Consider the following 19,073-nt stretch of genomic DNA (forward strand, 5'->3'; position numbering starts at 1 on the left):
AGAATGTAAATTAATATTCCAAACCCAAAAGTCCACTGGAGCAATACAGATTGGGAACAGAGTAGACAATTACCTCTTGAATATCAGAGATGAGATCAGTTGCCCCTGTCGACCGGTCGCAAATGTCATCTACTCCTTGTCATGATCGTGCAGATGCAAATTGGAAAACGTAAACAATTCATTTTGAAATAAGCCTAACAATTTGCATGAAAACTTCGACTTGACGCAATATTGTATTTGCTGAAAAAGTCGTTGTATCGACCATAGAATGTTCAGAATTATGACTTTAAACAAAGCTCTTATTTGTCTTGTATTGTCAACCTGTTTGTCAGTAGGTTGCTTCGTTGTAAAATTTGTTCGAATAATTAAAGTTATCGCTATTGTCATAAAGAGGTATTTTAGTTTGTCATAGCTGTCTTTTCCCAGTAAGATATCAAATTCAATGTGCCAACGTGAAAGTCGAGTTCAGATGAAAAATGTTTAAACTAATTTATCAAAATAAAAGTATTTAAGATAAATTTAGAAATTCTAAAAAAAAAAACAAGCTTAATGTTTATTTGGAATATCACATATAGGTCAACATATCGTAGATTTTTGTCTTGAATTTTCTAGTATTTTTTCTTACATGAGATCTTGCTCAAGTAGTGATCTAGAATTTGATATTTAATCTAATAAAATCCTATAGCGTAATTTACAAAAAAAATTGTATATTTTTTCTTGAAATAAGATGAAGTTATCCTACTTAATATCCATTCTCTGTAACCACTTAAACTTTTGTGGCACGCATAGTCACAGATTTTTTTCAAATTTGGCTAGAAAGTACCACCTCATAAACTACTTAAAAAAATATTGTTAGATCATATGAATGTTAGGTAGTTACCATGGAAACAGTGTCTAAAGTTATTTTTTCCTTTAAAAATGCAATATTTGAGAATGTTTTTTAATGAAATGCGGCTGCTTCAATTCATGTTACAAACAGAAATAAAAAATTTAACATCTACTTTAATTACATGTGCAAATACTTGATTGGTATTCTGTCTATAAATATGAGAATTTTCTATTTAAAAACTGGCTTCATTCAGAAAAATGAATTACCTCCCTTTGATTATTTTGAACTCTTCAGTGTGGGAGGTACGAAAAAAAGGAATGGGAAAATGGCAGAAAGTTGTCTGCTAACAAAATATTTCCCGGGATTTCAAACAAAATCACCCTGTAGTTTAAAGTCTATTGGTTTGAATTCAATCCCAAGGGAAAAGTTAGCTATTTACATTTCTGATTTAGGATGTATACTAAGTGACTTTGAAAACATTTGTCATGACATCGATAATACTGTGATATGTGACAACCACTTGCAAGAACTTAGAAACCTTAATTATAACAAACTTCGTACTGTAAAATGCATGGTTCCTCCAAACTTGGCAACCCATACTTTTCCAAAAAAGCATGAAAGAAGAATAACTGAAGAACATGTTCAACAGATCCATGCATCAACAGGCAATGTCCTTCCTATTGGTACAGGTAAGTGCATTAATACACTGTAATCTCAAAGCCCTATAGGCTAGCTTTGACTTTTTTCATAATATGTAGTACATGCAAGTGTACATTTGTGTGACTGTCAGACAGTGTCCTAGTATTTAAGAGTTGGAGATAACTAATTCAAATTCTCCAGTACCTGGACATTTTCTAGGTTGAATTGTCAGAGTTCCCGAAACGCACCGGTCCACCAGGGATCCCCGGTAAACTTTGAATGGGACCGGTAAAATCGAAATTTTTTCGGTCAAAATGTCCGATGGTTTTTTCACAGACTTATAAAAATTACACATAATCTTAACAAAATCATTAAATTGAATTGCCCTGATGCAAAACTAAAGGAAATAAAAAAAAAAAACCGTCAGGGCGCGCCAGATTATTCTCGTGCATTCTTGTTTAAATAAAATGTAGACGGTGATTGTCTACTATAAAAGCTACATATTATAATAATAATCTCCATAAGTATGAGAGGAAAAACAGTTAAAACACTGTCAAACTAATATTTTTCCCTCTTAATGAATATACGCACTCTGCAATTCTGACAGTAAAAAAATGTGACAATCTACTTTCGTTTTTGCAGGACGAATTTGCAGGGTTGCAAGAGTTGCCTGCTATTTCTGCTTGATTACAGACAATTTGTAACCATTTATTATTTTCTCTATAATTTAATCTATTAGCATTAATTAATATTATACCAATTTTTGAATTTTTTCCCCCATGTATTTGAGAGCATTTAAAATACATGCGCGTTTTTCCCCTTTTCTAAAAATAGCGAACTGGCTTTAATGTAATAAAACGACAACAAATTCACTTAAAATCATCCTTTTCATGATAAATTTGCATATTTTTATATCATGAGTACATATTTTTAACTGTGTGGAGGTTGTATAATACGTTTTAACTAGTAAGAAATATATGACGTTTTCCAGGCTTTTTAAAACGAATTTGATATTTCCTGGCACATAAATTAAAATGCCGAAATCCAAAAAAAAAAAAAAAAAAAAAAAAAGAAAAAGCCTGGAAAACGACAGATATTTCGGACTAATTCCAAACAATCAACCAAAAGTTGTCATGTTGTAGGTTTTATTTTAAAAAATAAAAAAATCTGTCAGAAAGGACATAATAATTTAATACGATGAATTAAATATTGGTCATCACACAGCGTCGCCGACGTCAAATCCCGCATACACAGGCCTACATGTAATAGAAATTTTAAATATTTTAATAAATCTAAAAGAAAAAATCTGCATTTGCCATCTTTTTACTTATTAGTATTATATCGACACATTTCCAATCCTATAATATTTTAAATTTACATACAAAAAATTAATGTCCGGTAAATTTTACAACTGTCTGGTGAATTTTGAATATTTACAGGACAATTGTCCAACATATTTTTGACTAGTTTCGGGAACTCTGAATTGTACTATAAGAAATGATTCAAAGCCACTGTGCACTTTTTCTCTGAACTGTTACAAGTTTACAAGTTGTCTATGGCACGCCAAATTCACAAAAATGAGATAAACCTAGTTTCACATTTGATAAACTAGGTTTATCGACTGTAAACTATAGTTTACAAACCGTAAACTATAGTTAACGATTCGTTAAGTATAGTTTCATCTGTAAAACTATATTTAACGGTTGTTAACCATAGTTTACGAATGATAATCTAAGTTTATCTGTCTGTAATAAGCATTAACAATAGATTTTGTTGATAAACATAGATTCACGTTTGTAAACTATAGTTTACGATCGTAAACTAAAGTTAAGAATTGTTAATCATAGTTTCACAAATCGTGAAACTATATTTATCAGATCGTTAACTATAGTTAACGGTTTGTAAACTATAGTTTACAAATCGTGAAACTGTATTTATCAGATAATCTATGTTTCGCAATCGCAAATGATTGTTTTCAGTGTTAAGTATAGTTTACGGTTGTGAAACATAGATTATCGCGTTAACTATAGTTTACAGATGTAAAATATAGATTAACGTTGTTAACTATAGTTTAGAGTCCGTAAACTATAGTTTACAACCGATAAACCTAGTTTATCGACTGTGAAACTATGTTTTGCTCATTTTTGTGAATTTGGCGTGCCATAGTTGTCTTGAGCAGAATATTTTATAAATTTATTATTTCTTTACTGTGTCATCAAGATTTATAGAAAATAAGAGTTAAAAAAATTATTAGCAATACATAAATTATGTGAAGTTAACCTCATTTATATCAAAGATCATTTAGGGCTTAAATATACAGTACTACAGGTGCTATGGATTAAATATAAGAAAAACTTTATATTTTATTAACAATTGTTTATTAGTTAAAGAAAATATTTTTTTTTTATGGAACAGATGTATTGTGATTTTTTTAGCAAGTCTAAGATTTGGATTTTGTTTCTTAGCTATATTCTAGTGGTTACAGAGTGAACAGGTGAAAGTTCTAGTTATAAGCCTCTTGCAGGGTGAACTTGAAAAGTTATGAATTTTCCATTATTAAACTAATTTCAGGGAATACTGTTTACATAAAACTATGCTTACACTTGTATCATAAAATTGTTTCTCAGCTATATGGTATCAAATCCTTGTTTTCAGGAATATGTAATAGCTGCAGAGTACACTTAATTGTGAACAGAAGGCCGAGCCTGCAGATTCAGGACAGTAAGAAGGTGAGGAATTTTCAATATAAATATACATACATGTACCACAAGGAAGTAAGCCTTCACTCTTTAAATAAAGGAATGGTTTCATATGTGACCTTGACGGAGACCTCATTAATTAATTGCATTAATTCAAGACCTGACTTCTCAGTAAATTAATTTACATTTATTTATTTTTTTTTTCAAATCGTAAGAAAATGTATATAATAGGTGTAATTTCAATTCCAGTTGAGACTATACAGGATGTACAATGTGTAGCTATGAAGTAGATTTCTTCATAATATAGACCTGTTAAATTATAAAGGATAAGATATTAAATTCTACTTGTTAAATGATAAGATTTTATTGTCAGTACTAAAATTCATCATAATTATGATGAAAACTCTTATTTGGACAGGTACTCTGTAAAACTGAGTCTAATGAGAATGGTGTTCAACTTCAAGTTGACATGAATGATGACTACATGTGTAAGCCTATGGAAAGAGCTCGGAAATCAAGAAAGGTACAGATTTATAAAAGAGAAAATTATGATAAAAAGAATCAGAAATTGTATTTAATTTTTAGTTTTCTTTTTTTAAGGGGACTGACAAAGGGGTTTACTTCATGCATCATAGAAATTTACATACATAGTATATACTGTTTAAAAAGCAACTTTCTTCACTTAATTGATAAAAATTTACAAAATTAAGAAATTACAGTTTAAAAAATATGCAGATTCTAAATTGTGGGGCCACAGTAGATAAAAGAAGAGTGGAAATCTGGTAAAGAACTGTATCACCAAAGTATCTCAGCTGAGCCATGTGGCCCATGGGCCTCTTGTTTAGACAAAAACTAAGTTGACTTCCTTTGACACAAAAGAATAAATTGAAAGTCAAAGCCTATCAAGAAATCACAATTGTGACAGTTGAGCCTGAGTGGCAATTTTTATGAACATTTCTAGGAGAAAATGATTTAAATGAAGAATTACATTTCATAACAGATGCCCATCACAAAAGATGAAAGTGATATGATAAATGATGACCATACACCTCTGAAAAGATCAAGGCAATCAGTGACAAAGGTACAAGTTTAATTTTTAAAAAAATATATTTATATGTATTGGTATGTAATGGTTTGGGCCATGGATATCGGCCTGGATAGTTCAGTTGGTAGAGCACCTGACTGGAGATGCAGGGCCTGGGGTCCTGGGTTCGATTCCCGGTCCAGCCAAACATTTTCTCCTTTCTTGTTACCTCTACTTCAAAAAGGAGCAGTGCATTGCTGTCATTTATTGAAATATTCTTGGAGTTGTAAATATTAACGTGTGCAGAAAGCTCAAACAAGGTGATTCAACAATGACTGGTATCAGTCATGTGTTGTGCACTTGCACACCTTCATGCAAAGGGGGATAATAGGGAAATAGTGAAAAGAAAGGATTTCAACATTTATATTTCAATTTGGCCAATACAACTTTATTAGAATTTTAAAAAATCATTCAAATATGTCATTTTCTAAAAATTGACTTTAAGGTATAGATCAATACTTTCATCTGCAATTCTTTTATGGCTTTTATTAAAATATTATTTTTTTTAAAATCCATTTGCCAAATATTGGTAACTCGCATAAAAGTTTCCTTACAATATTAATTATTAAATGTACAGATTAGGGTCACTTGGAGATATGGTTGGGCCTGAATAAGAAATAAAAAGTTTAATATAATATGAGAGACATATAGGAAGAAATCTTGAGAAATCTTCTTTTGGCTTCAACTACAATTACGTGCATTACCTATGAGACAAGGTTTCCAACCATGTTATGATATTTGACCCAGTGACCTTGTCTTTCAAATTTGAACCTATTTAAAAAATGATCATTGTTGATAATTTTTAGGGGAAAAAGATGAGGCATCATAACTAAGCTGTGACAAACATGATATGATTTTTATACCCATGACTTGCTCTTAAAGTTTAATCTAATTTACAAAAAATGTTGATATTAGTGATAACCTTTGAATAAGAAGAGCTATTGATTTTAAATTTGAAGTGTTTATTACAACATGACATATATGCCATTTACTGTAACAGTATTACATTTAGCGATGTATTCTATTAGGCAGTTTAGGTGGAAAGCCGAGTTAGCAAATTCAAGTACATTGGTAAATGTCACTTACATATGTAAATCATACATTTATATTCGGTATATTTAGAAAGGGCTAAATCAAATTTATGCTTACTTATGGAAACCTAAATTTCCACCAAATATTGCGGTCACACCGAATATAATACATTTACAGTATAACTCATTCCCAACACTATAAGTCACCTAAAACTGTACAAGCCATGGAGCTTCCAGCTATAAGGAGACTTCTTGTTATATTTATTTTAGTAATTTGTCTTGCAGGTATCTTCTTGCACTGTACAATCCTCAGATGGATGTGAAGAATTTGATTCTGAAGATCTCAGTCAGGAGACAGTTGTCTCTGAGGCTTCAGTATCTAATTCATCAAAACTTGAGGCTCTGAATCACTACCTGGCCCTCAGTAACGTTAGCCCGATAAAGGAATGTCAGGTCTACCTGCAACATTCAAGCAATAGAACTAAACAGAGGTACATCAATAAGGCTAAGCAGTGTCTTGACCTTATCCTGACCACAATTTGTCCTGGGGAAGAGGAATTCTTGAGAAGATCTGTTTTGAATGATATTCAGCTAACTTCTGCAGAGGAGGAAAACGCCATTCTTGAGACACTTGTCGAAATTTATAATGGTGCCAATTCTTGGGCATTCCAACGACAAATTCTCTCAACAATTGTAAAAGACAAGGACTTTTCAGCTGTCAAAGAGGTATGCAATCAGAAAATACATGCATTATTGTAGGCAGTATGGTAGATACACATTTAAAAGATTTGATAATAAAATGTGTAATTGCTTTTTCATAACAACTTGTACATGTAGTATGTTACACTGTAATTGCTGTTATTATCTTATTTATAGTCCAAAAAAAAAAATTATAAAAAATATATATATTGTGCTTCTTTTACAGCTTCTGCCTACTGTGACAAGATATAAATTCAATCATGCAAAAGAACATATTCAAGAGCATGGTGTAGGAGAACCAATCTCAAACAGGAAAGTTCCTAGGGAAAAGTATACCCATAGCCAGTTAGACCACTTCATTGACTTTATCACATCTGGAGACATAATTAAAGATCAGCCTTTTGGAGAAAAAATGTTGAAAATGGAAACAGGAGAGGTTCTTAAGATTCCAACTGTTATTAGATGTTTGGCTCCTTCCACCATTATCTCTCAATACATGGATGTGTGCAAGGAGGATAACATAAAGCCTCTTGGTATATCAATTTAAATAGCTAAAAACGTATTGCTACTGAGTGCTATAAAATTTGGGAATTGTAACCAATATTATATATTGACTGTCAATATCTGAGACATGTTATTACATAATATAAACTTAAATACCAGATATTGGATTTAAAAAAAATTATTATAATTTTTATCTTTTTTTATTTTTGCAATAATTTTTGAATATAAGAACTAAAAGAAATTTCAAATGACATTATGTTTTAATTATACTTGTAGGAAATAGCACTCTTTTCAAGATTTTGGAAGAATGCTCATCTGTGGTCAGGAAAAGCATTGAGGGATTAGACAATTTTTTAATGGAGGGGATTAAAGCCTTTGAGGAGCTGGACAAGATAGTGAAAAGACTTGAGCTGTCAACAGAAGATGAGAAACCTCTTACAGCTGGATTGCAAAGTGCTAAAAATTATTTGAAATCAGGATTTAAGGTATGTAAGCTTTACTGGTCAGAGACTAGAAGACCCTATGCAATATAGTAAAGTGTCTAAAAGTCCAACATGGAAACAATGTACACTATAATTCTATGCAAAGATGTAGATGCCATATGATTACTATTAACATACAATGTATTAATGGACATTAAATACATATGAGTTAAATAGTATAAGTGTATTTCTATAATTCATTATTCTATTTTTACAAATATAAGTTCAAATAAATGTTATTTCAGGGTCATATTACCAAGGAAAATATGGTAGAAGACCATTGCATATCCTATGCCCTTAGTTCTTCCGAGCCTTTCTTCGCAGCTGAATGTGAGCATCAGCATGGGGACACATGTACTGACTGCCAAAACCTGGATATAGTTCTCAGTTCAATTCAGCAGAAGGCTGAGGAGCATCAGTGGCAGAACCAGGAAGCAGCAATGTATACGGTTAGATTTTTTTTTACAAATGATCTAGGAAAAAGTGGCTTTGTGTTGTAAACTACTCTAAGTACATGTACTCACTTAAAGGAACAAAACATCTCTCTTAGCTCAGCTTGTTAGTAAAGCATTGAATGGAATCAAGCCATTATATGGTATTAATAAAATTTATGCATAGATTAATACATTTTGTTAAGCAATTATTTAGGGCAAGCAATGGCTCATTTTCAGTAAAGAAAACATTATTTCAAAGAATCTTTTGGTGATGCAAAGCTGGTCGGGAATCATCCAAGTCAATTCTTCTGTCTTTAGCGTTGTTTTAAGCAATATTGAACTGAAGAAATAAGAGGAGTGGGTGGATCATGTTTTACATTGCTTGGACCCATAGTTATGCATTATTGTACATACATTCTATTACTTAAATCTCTATGAGGATATAGTGATCTGTGTTCAAGTAACAAAAGAAAGAAAAAATGAACTTTTTTATCTTAAAATTCTCCTTGTTCGTCTAGGTAGAAGAAGCTGTTGAGGCCATAAAGAAATGGAAGTGCCATATCCTAAGATGTAGAAACCAAGAGAGGGCTAGGTCAGATATTGTGCAACAGATGTCTGAAGATGATGCTATTATTACGTGTGACTGGGCCATGAAGTTTCTTCCTAAGAAATATAGAGAGGGTATGTCTATAATGTTGACATTTAGTACATGTATATCAAGCAATAAATGGAAAAAAAATAAAATGAAAGCTTAATTCTTGCTATTGAATCTGTATAATTTTTAGATAATTATTTATTCTTATTACTATGATATTGTATCTAGAACATCAATTCAAACAATGTAACCTGATCCAGTATATGGAGAATGATACAAAATTATTTGATCTTCTAAAAGTACAAAGTACTCATTGCAGTATGATGTAATTTGTACATTTGTACAGTTGACACTCAACATTAAGCATATGTTTTACTGTGTTTTAAGGATTTACTGCAACTCTTTATTGTTTTTAGCACTTTAAAAGTAAAAATAAAAAAGTTTATGTACAAATATATTTATAGGTCAAGTGGACTGGTTTGCCAAAAGGGGGTTGAATTGGCACATAGCTGTGACACTGTTAAAGGATGGGCAAAATTTTTCTACGTTAACACATGTCCACATTTTTGATTGCCCTATATCTCAGGATGCACCTATCACGTCACAGATTTTAACAGATGTTGCGAGAGACATTTTGAAGGAGAGACCAGCAGTGAAAAACATTAACTTTTTCACAGACAATGCTGGATGCTACAAGTCATCCACCACAATCCTGACGTTACAAAAAGAACTCAAGAATACTGTGTCCTCTTTTAATTTTTGTGAGGCACAGAACGGGAAAGGTAAATTAATATAGTGATGAATGTTGAAAACATATTTATAAGAAAATCTGTATTTAAATTGATTTATGGAGCTTGACTTTTTTGGGGCTTTTGAATCATTCTACATGTATTGCAAGTGTAAGTTATATATACATGCATTAATATGATACTATCATATTAAGAAAAGGAAATAACTATATGTCTATGCTGGGTTTTGATTTTTCCATACAAATTAGTACCCATGCAATAAAATTGATGAACCAGAATGACGATAAAATATTTTGACTTCTTTATATTCATGAAATTGATTGCATTGCAGGTCCCTGTGATAGGCGTGCATCTCATATCAAGTCCATTATAAGGCGATACATCAATGAAGGAAATGATGTGACATCAGCTTTCCATATGAAAAAGGTATGTATAATGAATACATGGTTTTGTCAACAGTGTATTTTTTATACCCTCTTTCCGAAGAAGGGGGTATACTGTTTTACCCTTGTGTGTCTGTTTGTGTGTCCGTGTGTCTCACTGTGTGTCCACGTGTCCGTCCATAACAAATTTTCGTCGCAGTTTTCTCAGCAACTACTCATAGTAGATGCTTGAAATTTTAACACAATCTTCTCTGAGGCATGCCATATGGTGGGATACATTTTTGCTCAAATCCATTGTCAACTTCCTGTTTATCTGTGCGTCTGTCCGTTTCATATATAACAAAATTTCGTCGTAGTTTTCTCAGCAACAACTCATCGTAGATGCTTGAAATTTTAACACAATCTTATCTGGGGCATGCCATACATTGGGATACATTTTTGTGTATCCTCTGTTAACTTCCTGTTTGTCTGTGTGTCTGTCAGTATCATGCATAACAAGTCTTCGTCATAGTTTTCTTATTAGCTATTCATAGCAGATGCTTGAAATTTTATTGCACTCTTTGTTGAGGCATGTCATATGGTGGAATTAATTTTGATATGAATCTGATGTCAACTTCATAATTTTTTTGCATCTGCCTATAATTGAACTTGTGTATATTAACATGATAGTGCTTAATCTTTACATCAGAGCGGGGGTATTACTAGTGAGCATTGGCTCACAGATTTCTTGTTAGCCTATACGTACTATGCACATGTAAGTTATTCTGTACTCTCTAAGCGCTTGGGGGACACCCATCTCTTATGGCCAAGCAGCTAGAAGTCTTCTTTTTCAGTGAATTAAATTTCATCAGAACATATTTGCTACATAGAGCAAATTTGTTCACATCCTAATTTATTTTTTATAGATAAATAGAATTACCCATGGTAAAATATTTGGGTGATTTATTTTTTTCTATAACATGGGTCCTGGGGGTCAACTTAATATCTTTTATCTGCAACTCCTCCGTATTCCACTAAATATAATTTAGTTGAGACTTTGACAGAATCTTTTATGATATGTATAGAGTGCTAATAATTGGGCATCTTCTTTTTTCTTATTGAACAGATTTTTTTTTTGTTAGCAAAACATGGACTTTGCCTTAATACTCCAATGGGGTATCATTTTGTGGACTCAAACCTCATGGTACTTGTATAGTGTATATATTTTAGCAGATCGATATAAAGTTACAGTAAAACTCACTTATAATGAAGTCACATAATGAAGTCACTGGGACCTATAAAATCATTTGCTATATCCATATTTCATTTGTCTATATCAAAAAATTTATTAAATTTACATAGCTGGGGATCCAAGAATATAACTTTATTATATCTGTAATTCGCAATATCCATGTTCATACTAAACAAGTTTTGCTGTATCAGTTTCAATTTGATATCATACAATTATACACTAGCTAGAGTGTAAAAATTATTTACATTTCAAAATCTCCAAATTCTTATTTTGCACATGATACATCAGATGGTATTTTTTGTTACAGGCAGTGGACAATGAACAGAAACCAGATTTGAAAGTGAAAGTTGTTTCTTCAGTGAATATTATTGATGATGATCAGCATGAACAACCGAGATACTCAATCCCAGGAATTTCTAAACTGTACAATTTCCTTTATTCACAGGATGGATTAAGGATGTGGAAAGCATATGCTATTGGTGAAGGTATTATGACACATAAACATTAGTGCTTTTCTGGAACTGAAATGATTAAACTTTTAATAATATGATGTATAAAATAGTTGATCATCCAGGTTTTAAATAAAATCAATTTGCATCTGTTTAAAGGTAAACTGATGAAATGGAGATCACTAGGCTGCCCATCTCCAACAGTTGAACTGAAAACTTTGATAGACTGGGGACATGCTGTGTCAAGGGTTTTGATCACAGAAATAAAACAAGGTAGGATTAAACACATAACCAATTAATATATTCATGTAAATTGTTAGTAAAATTATTCTCATAGACAAGTGTGACATACTTTGTAATCATCATTGTTTAGGACTAATATTCACTGTTATGGATCAATATATTCACAGATTTTATTGGACATCCTTACCCATGAAAGTACATTCTCAGAAATATATTGGTTCAATTAATCATCAGTTTTCCAATGAAATAACAACCCAACAAACCAGTAAAGTGTTGCCCCAACCCTCATGAAAATATAATGATTTCACAGTATATATTTGTAAAGTAAAATTCAGGAACAATATTTATAACTTTTTATCTCACCTGAGCAGAAGGCTTAAGTGAGCTTTTCTTATCACATGTTGTACAGTGTCCGTCTAGCTGTCTGTCTGTCTGTAAACTTTTCGCATTTTCGACTTCTCAAGAACCGATACGCCAATTTCAACCAAACTTGCCACAAAGCATCCTTCGGTAAAGGGGATTCAAGTTTGTTCAAATGAAGGGCCACGCCTTCATTCAAGGGGAGATAATTTGGGAATTAATGAAAATTGGGTGGCATGTTTTAAAAATCTTCTTCTCAAGAACATTCCCAGGTAGTGTAGATTCAAGTTTGTTCAAATCATGACTCCTGGGGGTAGAGCAGGCCCACCATGGCCGACCAAAGTTTTACATAGAAATATATAGGAATATTCTTTAAAAATCTTCTTCTCAAGAACAACAAAGCCATAATTTATCATATTTATATGGCAGCATCCTCAGGTAGTGTAGATTCAAGTTTGTTCAAATATTGACCTCCAGAGATAGGGCGGGCCACAATGGCTTACCAAAGTTTTACATAGAAATATATAGGAAAATTCTTAAAAAATCTTCTCCTCAAGAATAACAAAGCCATAATTGATCATATAAATATGGCAGTGTCCTCAGGTAGTGTAGATTTAAGTTTGTTCAAATCAAGACCCCCAGGGGTAGGGCCGGGGCCATCTACCCAAAATTTCAACCCCCATAAGTAGTATACTTAAGTATCAAACAGTACATTACATCTATTTTTTGTTTCCAGATGAAGAAGCTGAGTCTTTAGAGCACATAACAGGTTTTCAGTGTCCTATGGAAAACTGCACAAAACAGTTTTCAACACAAAGAGCAGTTGATGATCATGTATTAATAGGCACCTGCTCATTTGCTACAAAAGAGAGATTATGTGTAACAGAAAAGGCGAAATATATTTACGCAGAGAAGATCATGAAAATGTATCCGACAAACAAAGAACCAGGGCTCCTTCCTGTTACCAGTGTTAAGGATATAAAAGTCAGGTTACCGTCATTACCGTCAGGTTGGGCATTAAAAGAAACAAAAGGCAGAGTTGTTTTCACCAATCAGCAAAAGGAATTCATGAAGGAGAAGTTTAACATCGGGAAAACTAGTGGAAACAAAGTTGACCCGTTTTGTGCTGCCGAAGAAATGAGATTGTCCGGAAAGTTCAAAAGGGCAGACTTCCTCTCTGGGCAACAAATCTCATCCTATTTTTCAAGGCTCGTTCAGCTTGACAAAAGAACATCTAAAGAAGACTACTGGGCTGCAGTATGTGAGGAAAATCAAGATTCACTGAAATGCAGAATACAACAACTTTTGAAATAACAAGTGATATACCTTTATTTGTCACTTTCTGTCATATGGGTACACCCCACTAATTATTTTTAGAATCGAAAGGAAAAGTAAGTAGTGCAGAAAAAATTACAAGTTCCTTAATTTGCAGACTTGCATAAAAAATAAATTGGGCAGATGTACTGAACTGAGCCTCATGCACACTTGTTGATAAGGAGTATCTTTCCTACCAAAAAAGCTTGGCAAATGTAATTTATCAAGAAGATCAGCCGAATTATTTTGTGTATTATAACGCCAGTGAGAACTCTGAAATTCCCCTACATTCATTTTTAGAGGTTTCCACAGACAGACACATTTTGCTGAAAAATGAATATGACATGCTACTTCGAGATTTTAACCAAGGAAAGACAAGTTGATGTGCTTTGATTTGAGGGGTCACTCGCTTCTGAACAAGAAATTATAGGGACATAGCTATGAGAAGAAACGTTAACATTGTCGCCTATAGGAAAACAATTAGTGGACTGTATACCCATATGCATTTTTTGATGTCATTGTCTTGCACATATCAGTGTTAAGCACAAGAATTAGTGTTTGATTTAATTCCTTATCATGACTACACTTGTAAGTTCCTGCAATTACTTGTGTCCTTTTAAGTAGATATTTACTATGTACATATAGAACTATTAGTTGTTTGAAAAAATCTGTTGAATATCATGTTTTCACTTTAATATCAAAATTTTTATGCAAGTCTTTATTGCAGAGGTGTCTAAGAGACTAGGGTTATGATGGAGATAATGTTTAAGTTACACTTTTAGGAGCACGTTCATTTGGAAGTAGCTATATAAGTCAACAAGAACAATTCAAATCATTTGAAACTTTAATGTAATTTTTGTATTTTATACTTCATTCAATATATTCTTTCTAGTCATACTTGCAGAGAAAAATAATGTACATTGTAAATTCCCTTAAAGTATTCTCAACAATTTATTTCATAGTTTTTATTTTCAAACAAACTATAACAGTATCAGCTTTTTAAAAACTTTCGTGTAAAGTTAAGATTTGAGCTAAAAATATTTGAAAAGTATTTTTTCTCTCTTAATATTTTAACTATCAAAACCTTTCTTAATATTTTAACTATTAAAACCTTCTGTTTATGTATCATTTTACATCTTTTTGTGACAACTTTAGTGTATGTGAGAAAAAGAAAAAATTAAATATAGGAAACATATAAAAATAACTAATGTATCCTTAGAAATTTAAGAAAAGCAGAGGAAATTCGGATTACCCAATATCCATTTTATTTAAATAATTTATTTCAATTTGGTAATATTATCTTATAGGCCCTGTATGGTAGTTTCTTTTTATGCATAAATAAAAACATTCAATGTTTTAAGATACAAGTAGGGATCCCATGATTGGCAACAGAATTGTTTTGTTCTTAATGTCCGGGGAAAAGGTTATGACCTTGACCTGATATTACCCCTTATATAAAATGGTTTTATTTAATCTGACTGATACCATCACTTAGTAATATTGTCTTCTTCATTCTATGAAAATTTCATACATTTTTAAATACAGAAAATGTGAGAAGAATCCTTCAATATGTAATAGTATAAAACACCTAATTTCCTAGATTTCAGTCTATTTTGTACCTTTTTTGCCCTTGACCTTTAACCTTTTCACCTGAAATTTTTTTTTTAATCATTAGCTTCAGATATTGTGTACCAATTATCAAGATTTGGTCTCAATCCAATGTAAAATTTTTATATTATTAGAGGGAAACCGATAGGTAATGCCTTTTGTCATTTTTTGTAATACATGAAAATTCATTACTTTGTAACCATGGTAACATGAAAACAAGATATGAAAACCAAATGAGTCAATGCAGTTGATAGTAGAACAGACTATATACTTTAACACCATGATATCCATTTTTCCCTGCATGTCCGCAAAATTTTTTACCAAGCTTATCAAAAGTGCATTAAAACAGTTATTTTTTCCTTAAAAAAACAACCCCAAAAGCCGGTTATTTTTTACTATGATGAAAAATTATTCAAACACTGCAAATAATCATAAGTATCAGAAATATGATATATTTTGATATAAAAATTGAGTCATTATATTTTCTAGATCATATACAGGTTTTCTAGGGGTCTAAAGACTGCAATTTTTCATGAAAAATGACTGTTTTTAGGGCTCTAAAAAATGTATGCTGGTTGCCATGGTAACCATTGCCCATAGCAACCATTTTATTATGAATTTTTGTTTCATGCATGAATATAACAATGTGTGCCAAGTTTCATAAAAATCCAAGACCATGCGTGCCACACTCCCTATATAAGAGTTTAAATGCTTACAGAGAATGGCTATTAAATACATAAATACGCCTTTCAACGCGATTGTGACTTTATTTTCTCAATAATGAATTTCAAGGACTAATTTCACGGTCTCGGTTTTGCCTCGCCAAGATGCAAGTGCATCTGAATTCAGATATCAAGTCTCTTTTTAATAATCCATTTTCTCCCGTAAAAATTCTTGTGCCTTAAGAATCACTTTAAAATTCAAAATATGGATATGTTTATATTTCTAATTGTGCCTAGGTCATCTGAACTCAAAGCCATCTATCTGTACTGATTTCCTTACAGCCGTAGAAACTATTACAGGTATTTACAATAGAAATAATCTCTTGCACTTTAAAAAGAATTGAATATCTCATTTTGTACAAACTTTCAAACTTGTTAAAATGTGTACGTAGGGCATCTGGTACAAAAGAAAATTTCCCCATTTACCTCCACTTAAAATGAAATAAATAAAATTGTATGGAACGCCATCACTGCCTTATAGAATACAACTATGCATTTATTATGTCAATTTATCATTACGTGATGTGAACATATCTTTATGTTATGTCCATTTTTTATGAGATGATGTTAATATATCTTAACATCATGTCAATGCTGCATTACATGAAGTAAATACATCCTTTCATTATGTCAGCACTTCTTAACTTGAAGTAAAAAATTCATTATGTGAAGTGATAATGTGTTTACATTGTTTTAAAACTTTATTGCATGAAATGAATTTTTCTTTACATCATTTCATTTCTTTATTATGTGAGGTCAAAATTGCATTACGTCAAGTAAATTGTGTTTTATAATTAAACTTATCATTACATGAAGTCAAAAGCCCATTCCTTTTTGAGAGTGTATATTTTTATTATATCAAAGCATTATTACGCGATATGGATTTATCTTTATTTTACGACGAGGGCATCATGATGTGAGGTGAACACATCGTACCTTTATGTCAGTGCTTTATTACGTGGTGTAAAAAGTGTATAACATAATGTGAACATATCTTTATATTACATCAATACTATATTACATTATGTCAAAACCCCATTCCGTGATGTGGATATATAATTACGTTATGTCAACTCTTTCTTATGTGATTTAAAAATATCTTTATATTGTGTTAACTCTTTATCATGTTGATTCAAAAAGTTCATTACCTGATGTTGAAAAACATTTACATTATCTCAAAGCTGTATATATAGTATATAATGAATGTTGACGACCGTGTTTTAATGACTGGTAAGAAGGGGGGGGGGTCCTGATTGATTAGGACAAATTACAGGCACATAATATCACCCCCCCCTCTTTTCCCAGACATTACTTTACTATAGAAAATGTAATGTTCATTGAAACTGTACAGCCCCCCTCCCCCACGGCTTGTTGAAGTATAGTGCACGAAGGGTAATGTAATATATCTGGAAAAAAATAGGACTGATCGCAGTTGGACCCCTCTCCCCGAAATAGGATTTTCGGGCTTGGACTTTTTTTCTTGACTTGTCAAGTTTTTTCGGGTAAATGATTTTTTTTCTGGCTGACCTCCTCTTTCAAAAAAAGATGCTACGTCACTGGAGTTAGTAATTTTTTTTAATCATTCCAGGGCCAGAATTCTATTACAAAAATCTACCAGTCGCTCATCTAAATCAATTGAATATGCCTTAGTAAGCATGCATGGGCACATATCAGTGGCAGATATTGGAATCTTGAACAAGGAAGGGGGACGGTATATGGTTGGAGACCAAGGGCGGAAATCGGAGAAGCTCACAGGCTTTATAGTTTTATAGAAAAAGGTTTTCAACTTAATTCAGCTAAGCTTAGTGAAACTAATGCAATGTCCTTTTTAAGTTTAAGACTTTTATTAAAAAAAATTCAAAATAAAAAGAAAAAAAAATGATTGCTGCACGACTCATAATATTTGATTTATTTAATTATGAGATTAAAGTAAACACCATTGAATTTCGACGTGACTTTAATTCACAGTCGCAGTGTTAAGGCTTTGCACGTTTCAAGATTGTCAATCATTTGTCGCTTAAAGTTTTCATTTAAAGATGTCATTCCCAAATCGCTGAGAATCTTTTCTACGACAGTTTTCTCTCCCGCCATTTTTAGTGCTTGCGGAACGCGGAAAATACGTTATGCTCATATAAAGGCCGAGGATACCCTTGTTCGCATAACGTAATAGTGAATCGACATAATATAGAAGGGTGCGCACAGTATGGCATGAGCTTTTCACATCAGTTAATAAAAACAAAGATCTCACGAAAAGTAAACATAACGAAATGCAAGTTGACGAAATATAATTGTAGTATGTGTAAATGTCATAAAGAGTTGACATAATGTAAAGGAAAGTTAACACGATGCAATAGTAGTGTGGGTTAATGTCATAAAGAGTTGACATAATGTAATGGAAGGTTGACACAATGCAATAGTAGTGTGGCTTAATGTCATAAAAAGTTGACATAATGTAATGGAAGGTTTACACAATGCAATAGTAGGGTGGGTACATGTCATAAAGAGTTGACATAATGTAATGGAAGGTTGACACAATGCAATAGTAGTATTCTGCTATAAGACAGTGACGGCGTTCCATAAAATTGGAACATTTAGTTTTTCATAACTCAAGGATATGACATTGGATAAGTGTACTTTTATTCTGGATGTTCCAGGTTAGTTACATAACGATGAAAAACGAGAGAGAAAATATGATAAAAAACATTAGGTACTAGGCTTAGAGGAACAAAAAAGATTTTAAAAAGAAACAAATTCAAAAATGTAGCATAATGTTAATCAAAAAGTTGAAACAGAAGGAAAAGTTAAACGATTTGCTGAACTGTGTTTGATCTTTGTCATCTCTCAAGCCAAGAAAAGAAAAAAGAAACTCTCGTTTTCTACACATAAACAATCACCATAAATGAATTATGTGGATATAGAACGGTATTCACACTCAAAAGTCTGTTTAAGAATTACAAAAAAGAAGCAAAGCATCAGAGGTGGGATAAGGAATGAGCATCCCCTGCCAACCGGTCATAC

The 19,073-nt window shown here is 32.1% G+C and overlaps 1 protein-coding gene across 1 annotated transcript; it reads left to right on the top strand.

Moving 5' to 3' along the window:
• The first annotated feature begins 1,400 nt into the window (after window positions 1-1,400).
• Window positions 1,401-14,715, top strand: LOC134277631 (uncharacterized). Its single transcript, XM_062759963.1, has 13 exons — window positions 1,401-1,518; window positions 4,040-4,197; window positions 4,586-4,690; window positions 6,568-7,008; window positions 7,208-7,514; window positions 7,762-7,970; window positions 8,213-8,416; window positions 8,920-9,082; window positions 9,461-9,778; window positions 10,077-10,171; window positions 11,667-11,844; window positions 11,968-12,081; window positions 13,148-14,715. The coding sequence occupies exons 1-13, from the start codon at window positions 1,401-1,403 to the stop codon at window positions 13,723-13,725; spliced, it is 2,988 nt and encodes a 995-aa protein (XP_062615947.1). The 3' UTR covers window positions 13,726-14,715.
• Window positions 14,716-19,073: the final 4,358 nt, after the last annotated feature.

This window comes from Saccostrea cucullata, unplaced genomic scaffold, assembly GCF_032062105.1.
Source record: "Saccostrea cucullata isolate Sc308-1 unplaced genomic scaffold, CSIRO_AGI_Scuc_v1 ctg6395, whole genome shotgun sequence".
Classification (NCBI taxonomy): Eukaryota; Metazoa; Mollusca; class Bivalvia; order Ostreida; family Ostreidae; genus Saccostrea; species Saccostrea cuccullata.

Excerpts from the sequence above, each read along its gene's own strand:
- LOC134277631 (XM_062759963.1), top strand. The coding sequence starts at position 1,401 with ATGGTTCCTCCAAACTTGGCAACCCATACTTTTCCAAAAAAGCATGAA. Across the intron at positions 1,519-4,039 it reads TGTCCTTCCTATTGGTACAG|GGAATACTGTTTACATAAAA; the intron begins GTAAGTGCATTA and ends AACTAATTTCAG. Across the intron at positions 9,083-9,460 it reads TCCTAAGAAATATAGAGAGG|GTCAAGTGGACTGGTTTGCC; the intron begins GTATGTCTATAA and ends ATATATTTATAG.